This window comes from Delphinapterus leucas, chromosome 20 (genome assembly GCF_059928025.1).
Source record: "Delphinapterus leucas isolate spDelLeu-1000000601 "Yukka" chromosome 20, BTC_Dleu_Yukka2, whole genome shotgun sequence".
Classification (NCBI taxonomy): domain Eukaryota; kingdom Metazoa; phylum Chordata; class Mammalia; order Artiodactyla; family Monodontidae; genus Delphinapterus; species Delphinapterus leucas.
In genome coordinates, this window is record NC_143148.1 from 5,842,042 (window position 1) to 5,856,414 (window position 14,373).

The 14,373-nt window shown below is 41.4% G+C and overlaps 1 protein-coding gene across 1 annotated transcript in view; it reads right to left on the reverse strand.

Moving 5' to 3' along the window:
- The window catches only part of LOC111181083 (zinc finger protein 350), a 30,499-nt gene extending 16,224 nt beyond the window's left edge, over positions 1–14,275 (reverse strand). The window contains exon 1 of the mRNA XM_089902155.1: positions 764–14,275. Within this exon, the coding sequence (XP_089758281.1) occupies positions 764–778 (15 nt within the window). The 5' untranslated portion in view covers positions 779–14,275. The remainder of the gene's footprint in view (positions 1–763) is intronic.
- Positions 14,276–14,373: the final 98 nt, after the last annotated feature.

The window sequence follows — 14,373 nt, forward strand, 5'->3', positions numbered from 1 at the left end:
AATATATTGATTTCACCAGGAAATAAACTGCCAGGAATTCCCTGGCAGTCCAGTAGTTAGGACTCCACACTTCCACTGCAGGGGGTACCAGTTCCAACCCTGGTCAGGGAACTAAGATCTGCAAGCCATGTGGTGTGGGGAAAAAAGAAAAGAAAAGAAAAGAAAACTGTAGATTAAGAATTCAGATTTGGGGACTTCCCTGGTGGCACAGTGGTTAACAATCTGCCTGTCAATGCAGGGAACACAGGTTCGAGCCCTGGTCCGGGAAGATCCCACATGCTGCGGAGCAGCTAAGCCTGTGTGCCACAACTACTGAGCCTGCACTCTAGAGCCCGCTAGCCACAACTACTGAGCCCGCGTGCCACAACTACTGCAGCCCGTGCACCTAGAGCCCGTGCTCCGCAACAGAGAAGCCACCGCAATGAGAAGCCCGCGTGCAGCAACGAAGACCCAACGCAGCCAAAAATAAATACATAAATAAATAAATCAATTAATTAAAAAGAAAGAATTCGGATTCAAACATGGAAATCAAGAGTCAGACATACTGCAAAGCCTGAGAAAACAGTCCCCATAGAACTGCTCTCGCTTCAGACACCGTCTGCAATTTCTGGGGTCCCCTGGATAACCCTCACTTCAGAAGCAGGCTACAAAGACACCCAGGGTCCCCAAGACAACCTTACATGCAATAATTACCTAGAATGACTCAGACAACTAACAAACCCATTCGGGAACAAAGGAAAGAATAAAACAAACCAAAAGTCACCTGGGCCTGGATCATTTTCTTCTGTTTTCTGAAAACAGCTGGCAACAAGGAGGCTCTGTCGCTGTGTCTTCTGGATCTGCTCTAAATTCTGTTCTGTCTTCAATCAAGCATGTCCCCAGTAATGCTGATGCCAAATCCTGTAACTTCTTCCTCCTTCTACTGATTCTTTTGCTCCTGGGGAGTCAGGACCTGTGGGTTGAGGAGAAAATTCAAGCTGAGGGTACATTTCCTCTAGGCCCAGATGCTAACGCTGCTCCTGGGCGCTCACCTTAGCCCAATGCCCACAGCACTGCTGAGTGTCCCATTTTTACCCCAGACGACTTTATTCCTCTGGCCAAAAAGGCTAAGATTCTGACTGTGGTGGGGGTATTCCTTTATTCCGTGAAGTTGAAGTGGGGTGACTGTCAGAGGGAATGAGGGAAACGAGATTCATCCCAGCAGCAGGCCTCAGGAGCAGGAGACTCTCAGGCAGCTCAATTATACAAAAGGGACCGTATGGGAGGAGAGGCGCTGGGCACTGCTTTCCTTTAAACCGTGTGCGCTCAGGAACCTCCTCAAGCGTTTTTATACACCCTGTGAGTATACACACTTCATTTTGAAAACCAATGTACTGGGCAAACCAGAAACACTGTCTTATAAACAATAACGATAATATCTTAGGTTTTAAATACATTTTTAAAAGCACACAATATTGTAAATAAATTGGAAACTGGTAAATAAAGTTGAGATGCTTAAGACCCCTGTCAGAGAAGAGTGTAAAAGTACTAATCAACGTAAACATTTGACAAAGAAAGCTTCCATGCTGTATGTAATTTCTAGTGTCATGGTGAAAACTGACAATTGTTTCAAAGTACATAATTTCCAACCTAATGGAAGGGGGAAAAAAATGAGAAGAAATTCATTCAAAACAAGGCAAAAAGAGAAGAAGGAATAGAGAACTAGTGGGGCAAATACAGTACACTTAGATGACTATTTTAAAACAAAACATACTAAGAATTATATTCAGTATAAATAGAACAAGGAATCTAGTTAATTACGCAAAACCCAAAAACATGCTACTCTAGGTGACATGTATGAAACATATGATATGGAAAGCTAGAGAATAAAAGGTTAGAAAAAGATAAACCATGGAAAGAGTAACCACAGACACTCTGGTGTATTCTCAGACAAAATGGACCAGAAAGCCCAAAAATTACTACAGAGAAAGAAAAATGCTTGCTAGTAAGAGGTTCAATTCAGCACATTATAGAAATTTGCAATTTCTATGCACCTAATAATATTGCTTTGAAATATATACAGCAAAAATGGACCTAAAAAACCAAGAAGAAATAAATCCAGACTGGACCCAAAAAGCCAAGAAGAAATAAATCCAAACTAACGGTTGAAGACTTAACACGCTTATCCCATTAACTGACAGAACAAATAGGTCACCAACAAACAAAGTTTATAAACAAAATCATTTTGAAGAATATAAAAAATATATGATAAGTAGGAATACTGACAGAAATTTTAACAGACTTAAATAAATGGAATGATGAACTATGAATACGATTCAGAAAACCAAGCATTTTAAAGACGTCATGTCAACCCAAGCACCTATGGTCAATTAATCTATGACAAAGGAGGCAAGAATATATAATGGAAAAAAGACAGTCTTTCAATAAGTGGTGCTGGGAAAACTAGATACTACATGTAGAAGAATGAAATTAGAACATTCTCTAACACCATACACAAAAATGAACTCAAAATGGATCAAAGACCTAAATGTAAGGCTGGACACTATAAAACTCTTAGAGGAAAATACAGGCAGCACACTCTGTCATAAATTGCAGCAATATATTTTTTGATCCACCTCCTAGAGTAAAGAAAATAAAAACAAAAATAAACAAATGGGACCTAGTAAGACTTAAAAGTGTCTGCACAGCAAAGGAAGCCATAATCAAAAAGAAAAGACAATCCACAGAATGGGAGAAAATATTTGCAAACCAAGTGACCAACAAGGTATTAATCTCCGAAATATACAAACAGCTCATGCAGCTCTATGTCAAAAAAAAAACCCCAAACAACATAATCAAAAAATGGGCAGAGGCTTCCCTGGTGACACAGTGGTTGAGAGTCCGCCTGCCGATGCAGGGGACACGGGTTCGTGCCCTGGTCCAGGAAGATCCCACATGCCACACAGCGGCTAGGCCCGTGAGCCATGGCCGCTGACCCTGCGCGTCCGGAGCCTGTGCTCCACAACGGGAGAGGCCACAACAGTGAGAGGCCCGCGTACCGCAAAAAAAAAAAAAAAAAAAAAGGTCAAAATGGGGCTTCCTGGTGGTGCAGTGGTTAAGAATCCACCTGCCAGTTTAGGGGATACAGGTTTGATCCCTGGTCTGGGAAGATACCACGTGTTGCGGAGCAACTAATCCCGTGCACCAGAACTACTAAGCTTGCGCTCTAGAGCCCGTGAGCCACAACTACTGAGCCTGTGTGCCACAACTACTGAAGCCCACGCACATAGACCTGTGCTCCACAAGAAGAGAAGCCACCGCAATGAGAAGCCCGAGCACCACAACAAAGAGTAGCCACTGCTCACTGCACCACTCGCTGCAACCAGAGAAAACCTGTGCGCAGCAATGAAGACCCAACGCGACCAGAAATAAATAAATAAGTTGAAAAAAAATCAGTGTATTTTTAAAAAATGGGCAGAAGATCTAAATAGACATTTCTCCAAAGAAGACATACAGATGGCCAAAAAGCACATGAAAAGATGCACAACATCACTAGTTATCAGAGAAATGCAAATCAAAACTACAATGAGGTATCACCTCACACTGGTCAGAATGGCCATCATCAAAAATTCTACAAACAATAAAAGCTGGAGAGGGTGTGGTGAAAAGGGAACCCTCCTACACTGTTGGTGGTAATGTAAATTGGTACAACCACTATGGAGAACAACAGTATGTTCTCTTTTTAGATTTTTTTAAGAGAACAACCATGTGACCCAGCAATCCCACTCCTGGGCATATATCCAGAAAAAACCATAATACAAAAAGATACACGCACCCCAATGTTCATTGCAGCACTATTTACAATAGCCAAGACATGGAAGCAACCCAAATGTCCATTGACAGTGGCACGCATAAAGATGTGGTATATAGATACAATGGAATAGTACTAAGCCATGAAAAAGAAGGAAGTAATGCCATTTGCAGCAACATGGATGGACTTAGAGATTATCATACTAAGTGAAGTAAGGCAGACAGAGAAAGACAAATACCATATTGTATCACTCATATGTGGAATCTAATTTTTAAAAAATGATACAAATGAACTTATTTACAAAACAGAAACACACTCACAGATTTTGAAAACAAATTTATGGTTACCAAAGGAGAAACGTAGAGGGGAGGGATAAATTAGGAGCTTGGGATTAACATACACACACTACTATATATAAAATAGATAACCAACAAGGACCTACTGTATAGCACAGGGAACTCAACTCAGTATTCTGTGACAACCTATATGGGAAAAGAATCTGAAAAAGGATCAATATATGTATATGTATAACTGAATCACTTTGTTGTACCCCTGAAACTAATACAACATTGTAAATCAACTGTACTCCAATAAAACTTTTTAAAAAATAAAAATAAAGATGTCATGTTTCCCATATATATATATAAATCCAATGAAACCTCAATCAAAATCCTAAGCTGATAACTATATCCATCTATCAATTATGAGGACTTAAAATTACTTTAGTTATGACAGTACAATATTAGTACAATGATAGACAAATGGAACAAAATCAAATGCTTATAAACAGACATGCATATATAGAGACTTGATAACAAAAGTAGCATTACAGAGAAGAGGGTAAGGATGTTTCTTTTTAAAAATCGTGCTGGGGGGGTTTCCCTGGTGGAGCAGTGGTTGGGAGTCCGCCTGCCGATCCAGGGGACGCAGGTTTGTGCCCCGGTCCGGGAGGATCCCGCGTGCCGCGGAGCGGCTGGGCCCGTGAGCCATGGCTGCTGAGCCTGCGTGTCCGGAGCCTGTGCTCCACAATGGGAGAGGCCACAACAGTGGGAGGCCAGCAAACTCAAAAAAAAAAAAAAATGAAGCACACCATAATTCAAATTATATATTCCTTCCGCTGGAGGAACTGGATAGCCACTTCGGAAAACATTTTGGCATCATCCATTTAGGCTGAAGTTATACACATCCTAAGACACAGAAATCTCACTCTGAGTATACATCTAAGTTATATATCTATCCCCCACTAAAATAAGGACACATTTGAACCAGAAGATATGTACAAGAATTTTCACAGCAACATTATTCATAACAACCCAAACTGCAAGCATTACAAGTTTAATTAATAGTAGAAAAAACCGACATATATTCAAACTATGGAATGCTATTAAAAAACAACCTTTACCCAGCTTGCAAGCTAAGAATACTTTCTACATTTTCAAAGGACTGTAAAACAAAACCAAAAAGCAACGTGAGAGACCTTCTGTGTCCTGCAACTCCTAAAATGTTTACTGTATAGATATTCATACAATATGTTTGCCTGACCCTTGTTATAGAGGTAAAAAAAAAACAAACAAAAGCAAAAAAACTAAACAAAACCAAACCACAAAAAAACCTCTGTGCGAAAGCATGAATAATTCTTTAAAATATTGAGTAAAAGAAGACTGACAGTTAAAAAAATCTGTATAGTAACACTGACATGTAGTTAAAAATAGGCACAACTAAATAAAATATAATGATCAGGAATGATTAATTTTTTATATGATACAACTATAAAGAAAAGACTTTAAACTGCTTGGTATCTCGAACCGGATGGTAATTACCTTTGAGTGTGAAGATGTAATATAATTGCGAAGTGGCTCACAGAACACCACTGGGGTGCTGGCAGTGTTCTGTTTCTCAAGCTGGGCAATAATTTTATACTGATTAACTTGTAGATCTTTTAAATTAACAAATAAGTGAGGACTTCCCTGGTGGTGCAGTGGTTAAGATTCTGTGCTCCCAATGCAGGGGGCCTGGGTTCCATCCATGTTCAGGGAACTAGATCCCACACGCATGCTGCAACTAAGAGTTTGCATGCCACAACTAAGGAGCCCGTGAGCCACAACTAACGAGCCCACCTGCTGCAACTAAGACCCAGTGCAACCAAAATAAATATTTAAAAATATATAAATGGAAGAGTTGAAAAAGCCTGTTCTTTACACAGAGAACAGATTTGTGGTTGCCCTAGAGGAGGGAGATTAGAAGAGGGATGGATTGGGAGTTTGGGATTAGCAAATGCAAACTATTATACATAGAATGAATAAACAACAAGGTGCTGCTGTATAGCACAGGGGACTATATTATCCTGTGATAAACCATAATGGAAAAGAATATGAAAAAGAATGTATATATATATGTATCACTGAATCACTTTGCTGTACAGCAGAAATTAACACAACATTGTAAATCAATTATACTTCAATTAAATAAACTTTTTGAAAAAGCCTGTTCTTTAAAAAGACCAACAACACATATCCATTTGTAGTGAGATAGAAAGAAACCTGGTGCAAATAAAAAAATATAAGGAATTAATAGGGGACATAACTCAGATAAAATAGACATTTTTTTTGCCCTGAAAGAATACAATGAATATTTTTATTTCATTAAATTTGAAATCTTGGATGAACTCATAATTTTATGATCCTTCCATCCTGGAAACATGTTAACTCCAGACCATCTAGCAGGTGAATTTTAGGGTAGGCAACAGGAAGGACACAGATGTCCACTACCACCCCATTCACTTTCCTTCTTTGTACTGGAGAGTAGAGACAATGCATTGAGATAAGAATGAATTATAAACATTAGAAACTGGACAGAAAATTAAGGTTATATTCAGACAACATCATCATCGACATGGAAAAAGAGACACAAGGAATTACTTACGTAAAAGACAAAACGTTCCCCCCATAAATCCCAAGCAGATTTTCACATATACTGCTGGCTAGAACTGCACTATATACCTAAGCTCATTTCATACTAATTGATCACTAGAAACGGGAACTGAAACCACCATGATTAACTAAGACCAACCAGTACTGGCCTATGGGTCACCCTACCAGAAGGATGGATAACTAAAAACAGAGATTCTATTAGCAAAGAAGGAGGGAATGTTTGTCAGGCAAAAAATCAACAGTGTCCACTGCTATATATTAAGTGGTGAGTGCAGGCGTTGGCAAACATTTTCTACAAAGTGATAGATACTATACATTTCTACTTTGAAGGTTAAGATCTGTCACAACGTTTCAATTCTGCCTTCTCATTGCGAAAGCAGCCATAGACGATACGTAACAGACGGGTGTGGCTGGATTAGTCCCTCGGTCTGCAGTTACTCATCCACCTGGATAAAAGCCTAAAAAGCAGAAGGTTTCGAACTCCTGTCCTGGGCTGCACCACCTTCCTTCCCAGCGGTGGAGGCTGGAACCTCAACGAAACCACCAGCCAGACGTCCAAAGCTTCAGCCCTCACAAGCCTCTTTGTACCACAGACACTACACACTTCTTTATTAATCCGAAACCTGGACCAGACATCCCCACATGATGCCCGTCCACCCTGGCCTCAAATCACTGAGCCCCATATTAATTCCCAAACCTGAAGCTGTTAACCATCGTAAATACCACCTGCATCCTTTACAGAATGATCCGCAAAGACCCCCATACCTTGCCAGTCAGCACACGGTCGCTGATCTCTACAGATTCTTAACCGTTTTAACGACTCCCCACCAAAGTACCCCAACCACAGATAGACGTGCCAGACTCTGCTGGTTCCTCCCAAATACCTCCACCTTGGCGTTTCCCACCAGACCCTCCAATAATTCCGTGAGTCCACACTACACCATTTGCACCCTGTAGGAGTCACGTCACGCTGTCACAGACACACCTCTCATGAGAAAACACACACACACACACACACACACACACAAAACTTCAAGGGACAAATGCACACACTGACCCGATTTTCCCCAGCCCACAAGGAGAGTCTAAACGTAACCTTCCGCGAACCGCTTCTACTTCTGGACCCGTCGCCCAGATTTTTCGCCTGCCTACGGCGGCCGAAGACGGTCTGAGGCGTTTCAAGAAAGGCGGATGAGCGGATTCCGGTATTTCCCAGAGAGACAATATGTCTGCGCCCAGCTCTCCGCGGCCCCACGGGGCGGCCATGTTGGGACACCTGACGTACAGAAGGCCAAGGGGCGGGTTTGGGGCCGGGAGCCCTGGATGGTCCGGGAGGTGAGAAGGCACTGATGATATCTCATTTCCTGGCAGTTCGACTCTTCAGAAAATTCGCAGATTTTCAGAGACTCGAGGTCTGCTAGGCAAATATGGAGCTACCTAAACTGCGTTCGACGGACTGGGCAGGAAAGTAATATCACCGCGGCCTTTATTTTACACCTTGTATTAAAAAAGTAGGAGGACGGGTTTCCAAATGGACCAAGAGTTCCGCTGTCGGTATAGCAGCAGAGAACGAATTCCCGGAAGAGAAACGGCAATACATCCAGTAATCGGACATCCCCAGAAAGCTTTGGAGGACCATATCTTGCAGGAAGTGGCTTTTAGGACAGAATACGATTTCGAGAAACAGGCACAGTATGGCACAGGTCATCAGGTCCAGAAGAAACGAACTGCTGGGATGAAGCCTAAATTTTGACTGGGATTAGAGCCTCGGGGAAAGGCCACTAAAAATGAGGCCAGTAAAGGTCTGGAGCCAATGAAAAAGGCACAACCACAATTGAGAGTCCAAAAGTGTTAAGATCAATAGCTATTTGGTCAAGACACTAAGATACTTCCATGGGGGTAAGTCTTCTCAACAAAAGAGGCTGGGATAATTGTATACCTATTTGCAGAAAAATAACTTAAGACCCATAACTCTAAGCATACACAAAAGTTAACTGGAAATAGATCACAGACCTAAATATAAGAGGTAAAAGTATGAAACTTAGGAGACAATCTCCATGAACCTAAGTTTAAGTTAGCCAAAGAGTTCTGCAGCAAGACAATAAAGGTTGAGACATAAAAGGAAAAATAATAAATTGGACTTAATTAAAATGAAAAACTTTTGTATTTTTAAGCACAGCTTTAAGAAAAGTAATGAGTGGAGCCACAGATTGGGAGAAAGTATTGACACATTTAACATGTGATAAAAGGACTTATATGCAGAATAAAGAGTTCTCAAAACTCAACAATTCAACTATCCAGTTACTTTTCTTTTTATATAGAATTTTATTTTATCTTATTTTAATTTTAATTGGAGTATAGTTGCTTTACAGTATCGTGTTTACACTGTGCAGCAAGGTGAATCAGCTATATGTATACATATATCCCCTGTTTTTTGGATTTCCTTCTCATTTAGGTCACAACAGAGCATTGAGTAGAGTTCCCTATGCTATACGGTAGATTCTCATTATACCCAGTTTACTTTTTGGGGTTACGAAAATTTCTAAATATTAGATCATGGTGATGGCACAACTCTATAAACTTGCTAAATGTCATTGTATTATATACCCTTGCTACTGGTAAGTGTTATATGTAAATTATGACCATAAAGCTGTTAAAATGAATTGCTGTTCTATACTACAAAATTTATAGGGTATGAATATTTTTTAAAACACAACTAAAATTGCAAAATTATAAGCTACCTGGATTAAAAATAAATGGAGATATCTGGGACATACAAGAAAAACAGTACAACAAATCTTGTAGTGATAATGTAAGAATCTGGATAATGAGAGGATCATAATATAAACTGAACATAACTGAATCAGTTACATTTTTCAAGTATACCCACTTTAATGCATAACTTTTATATGTGACTCCAGTTACCATCCTATTATACTATTACAGCCATATTATTACACCTGTGATATTATTACAGCCACGTAATATTAATTATATATATACAAGAACATTTTATAATATGGAAATGTTTATAATAAGAGATTAAGCGATGAAACTAGATCAAACTTTTTTTTTTTTTTTTAATTTACTGGCTGGGTCGCTAGTTCCTGGACCAGGGAGCAAACCCAAAACCCCTGTATTGGAAGGACAGAGTCTTAACCACTGGACTGCAAGGGAAGTCCCTAGATCAAACCTATTTTTTACTACTTTATTGAGATATAATTGATGTAGATTATACCTATTTTATTTTTTAAATATTTATTTTCTTTAATTTTTTTGGGGGGGTTGAATCGGGTCTTAGCTGTGCCATGCGGAATCTTTGTTGAGGCACGTGGGACATTTTGTTGTGGCACACACGCTTCTTTCTAGTTGTGGCATGTGGGTTTTCTCTCTCTAGTTGTGGCACGCGGGCTTAGTTGCCCCATGACATGTGGGATCTTAGTTCCCCTACCAGGAATTGAACCCATGTCCCCTGCATTGGAAGGTGGATTCTTTACCACTGGACCACCAAGGAAGTCCTGATTATACCTATTTTAAATAAACTTTTATTTGGAGAAAATATTAGATTTACACAAAAGTCACAAAGTACTACAAAGAGTGCACATATACCTTCATTTGACTTCCTCTCATGTGAATATTTTATATAACCATGGTACATTTGTCAAATTGAGATATTAACATTGGTATGACACAACTAAATTACAGATTCTATTTGGATTTCACAAAGTTTTCCACTACTGTCCTTTTCCTGTCTCAGGATTCAAACCAGGGAAGAATACTGCCTTTAGAAATCAGGTTTCTTTGAATTCTTCTGCTCCATGACCATTCCTCCGTCTTTTCTTTTTCATGTCCTCAATTATTTTGAGGAGTACTGGTCAGGTTTTTTTTTTTTTTGGCTGCGTTGGGTCTTCATTGGTGTGCGTGGGCTTTCTCTAGTTATGGCGAGCGGGGGCTACTCTTGGTTGCGGGGTGCAGGCTTCTTATTACGGTGGCTTCTCTTATTGCGGAGCACAGGCTCTAGGCATGTGGGCTTCAGTAGTTGCAGCACACTGACTCAGTAGTTGCGGCACGCAGGCTTTTTTAGAAGTTGTGGCACGTGGGCTCAGTAGTTGTGGCTCGTGAGCTCAGTAGTTGTGGCTCACGGGCTCTAGAGCACAGGCTCAGTAGTTGTGGTGCATGGGCTTAGTTTCTTCGTGGCATGTGGGGTCTTCCTGGACCAGGGATTGAACCCGTGTCCCCTGCATTGGCAGGCAGATTCCCAACCACTGCGCCACCAGGGAAGTTCCAGGTATTTTGTATATTGACCTTCTCTTCCTCATTAAACAGGGGTTATGCATTTTGGAAAAGACACCTCTGAATTGAAGTCCCTTTCTAATATCATATATAGGGGTATAGAAAATCAAAGTGACAAAATTGTTCTACTGGAAAAGGTAATATTTGCCAGGTATCTCCACTGAAAATAGCAAAACAATTTCTGACCAAAAAGAACCATCATATAGAGCTATTATCAACAGATTTCAAGACTTATAGACCTTTAATAGTATTGGTGAAAGGACAAACACATAGATCAATGGAACAGAACAGAGATCCCAGAAAAAGACCCACATAAGTCAAGTATATTCAAGTGTTTGATGGAGATGCAAAGGTTATTCAAAGGAGAAAGATAGACTTTTCAGGGACTTCCCTGGTGGTCCAGTGCTTAAGAACCCGCCTTCCAATGCAACAGACGTGGGTTTGATCCCTGGTTGGGGAACTAAGATACCACATGCCATGGGGCAACTAAGCCCACACGCCTCAACTAGAGAGCCTGCGTGCTGCAAACTACAGAGCGCACACGCTCTGAAGCCCGTGCCCACAACGAAGAGCCCACGCGCCACAACTAATACCTGACTCAGCCAAAAATAAATTAAAAAATAGAGTTTTTAACAAATGATGCTGGAACACTTAGTGGTCTATTGGCAATAAAAAAAAAAGGATCTCAAAAGTATCTCAACGCTTTCATCCCATAAGTCCTATACTGGTAAAGCACTGATACCCAGAACATAGAAAGAATCCTTAAAAGCCAAAAATAAGGGACTTCCCTGGTGGCGCAGTGGTTAAGCATCTGCCTGCCAATGCAGGGACATGGGTTCAAGCCCTTGTCCGGGAAGATCCCACATGCTGCGGAGCAACTAAGTCCATGCGCCACAACTACCGAGCCTGTGCTCTAGAGCCCAGAGCCACAAATCCTGAGCCCACGTGCCACAACTCCTGAAGCCTGCGCGCCTAGAGCCCGTGCCCCACAACAAGAAATGCCACTGCAATGAGAAGCCCACACACCGCAACGAAGAGTAGCCCCTGCTCATCTCAACTAGAGAAAGCCTGCGCACAGCAACGAAGACCCAACCCAGCCAAAAATAAATTAAAAATAAATAAATAAATTTATTTTTTAAAAAGTCAACAATAAGAAACCTCAATTTTAAAAATGGTCAAAGACTTTGAACAGACACTTGATCAAAGATAACAGATGGCAAACAAGCATATGAAAAAATGGTCTACATCATTTGTTATTATGGAGATGCAAATTAAAACAGCTATATGAGGGCTTCCCTGGTGGTGCAGTGGTTGAGAGTCCGCCTGCCAATGCAGGGTACACGGGTTCGTGCCCCGGTCTGGGAAGATCCCACATGCTGCGGAGCAGCTAGGCCCGTGAGCCATGGCCGCTGAGCCTGCGCGTCCGGAGCCTGTGCTCTGCAACAGGAGAGGCCACAACAGTGAGAGGCCTGCATACCGCAAAAAACAAAACAAACAAAAAAACAGCTATATGATACAAATACCCAACTATCAGACTTGCTGAAATTCAAAAACCTGAAAATATGAAATACTGGTTATAAGATGAAATAACGTCAACTTTTATTATTTGCAAGACACAATGCAAAAAATACAGCCTAGAAGATAGCTAGATTCTTGAATGTATGTTTATACAGATGATCCCAGGTTTTAGAACGGTAGTCTGAAAAAAAATTTTTTTTCAATGAAATGGCTCTCATTGAGGAGTAGAATTCAGGAAAATGGTTGTTCTTACTTGTGTCAAACAAATCTGAAAGGAAATGTCCAAGAGTAAATTTTGCAGTAAAATGAACAAATATCCTGTCTTTATTCCACCACTTGACCACGGTGCATTATTCTGATTTTTGTGGGGACAATGAGAAGAGTGTATGTAGGAGACAAATTTTTAACAGGAACCTTGGGGAAGGATCCAAACGTTGAGCCTCTAAACACCCACTAGCCTGGGACTATGGGTCTCAAAACTTCCCGACTCCTGTGCTCTCAAACACAGACAAACTCTGTACTCCCTAAACAACACTAACCTCAAATTGAATCTGAAATTTACCACAGACACTCTTTCCCATTGACACTCCTCCCCCAATTCCAGGCTTCTCCATATCATGAGCTGGATATTAAATCGCTAACCTAGGGGAGAGGCAGTGCTCATTGGTTTCACACCTTCCATCCAGTTTTCAATTACCGAATCTTGCAGACCTAACATATAGACCCTAAACTCTGACCAACAGGACCTTCAATCATTAAACACTTCAGATTAAGCCTTAATTTAAGGCTCCATCACTAACGCCCAGATTCCTCAGTGACTCAACCCAAATAGACCCCAAACACAGTCATTGACACGCATTCCTCTTCACCGACCCCAAAGGCCCCTCACTGGGAATCCTCACCCAGAATCAGGCTCAGCATATCTTGAGCCTCTGAAGACTCCTCTGGAAGATGCCAAAGGCTGAACCCGGCCTAAAACCACTTCTGATTGTGATGTGTTCTCCCTGAAGTGCTTCTGTAGCTGTTGCTAGGGAAGCCAAGCGCCTGGGAGGAGTGTGTCTGGCGAGGGCTCTGGGTTAGCTTCAGAAGTCCGAGTTCTGGCCGTGCACAGGTCCTATGACATCACATGGCTCCATGACCTCACAGAGGTTTTGGCATTTAGGACGGGAGCAGCTTTAACGGCTGCTATCACTTGGCTGGGTGGGAAGACACAGAAATGTCTTATGGGCACCCCACTGCCTTCCTGTCTTTGCAAGAAATGGTCACAGGCATAGAGCTAAATTAAATTTTCAGAGGCCGGCACCTATCCAAGGCCAACGTGATATGAGATGCATTTCAGTCATCAGTTTCAGCAAAACCAGCAAACTGATGGTGCCCTTGAACCCTTAGGCAGGAATACCTTGGGTACGGCCAGTTGCATGAACTCTGATATTCTTGTGGCAGAAAGGATGTGCAGAGAGCTTCTGGATGGATCCAAGGTTGAATTTACTTGAGGTCTATAGTAGAAAAATCCATAGTTGTATTTCTTTTACTCGTGCTACTGCCACACTTGCAACACTTCTGACACGTCTGTCACCAAATATCGGGGTGGGGCGTTTAACCACACCAAGCAATTCTTCACTACACCAACTGGGTCCTTAACTGTGACTCAGTTCTAACACTGTCTACTTGGAGATAGTGTCAGATCCCACAGGTTAAGGGCTCAGTCCCATAAGACTGCTTCCACCCCACTTCAGATGTCAATCACACGCAGCAGGTGCCCAAGTTACCTACAACTTGTCTGACTTGGCTACAAACCGGAGATTCCCAAAACCTCTTCTTTGGGTTCAATTAGTTTTGCTA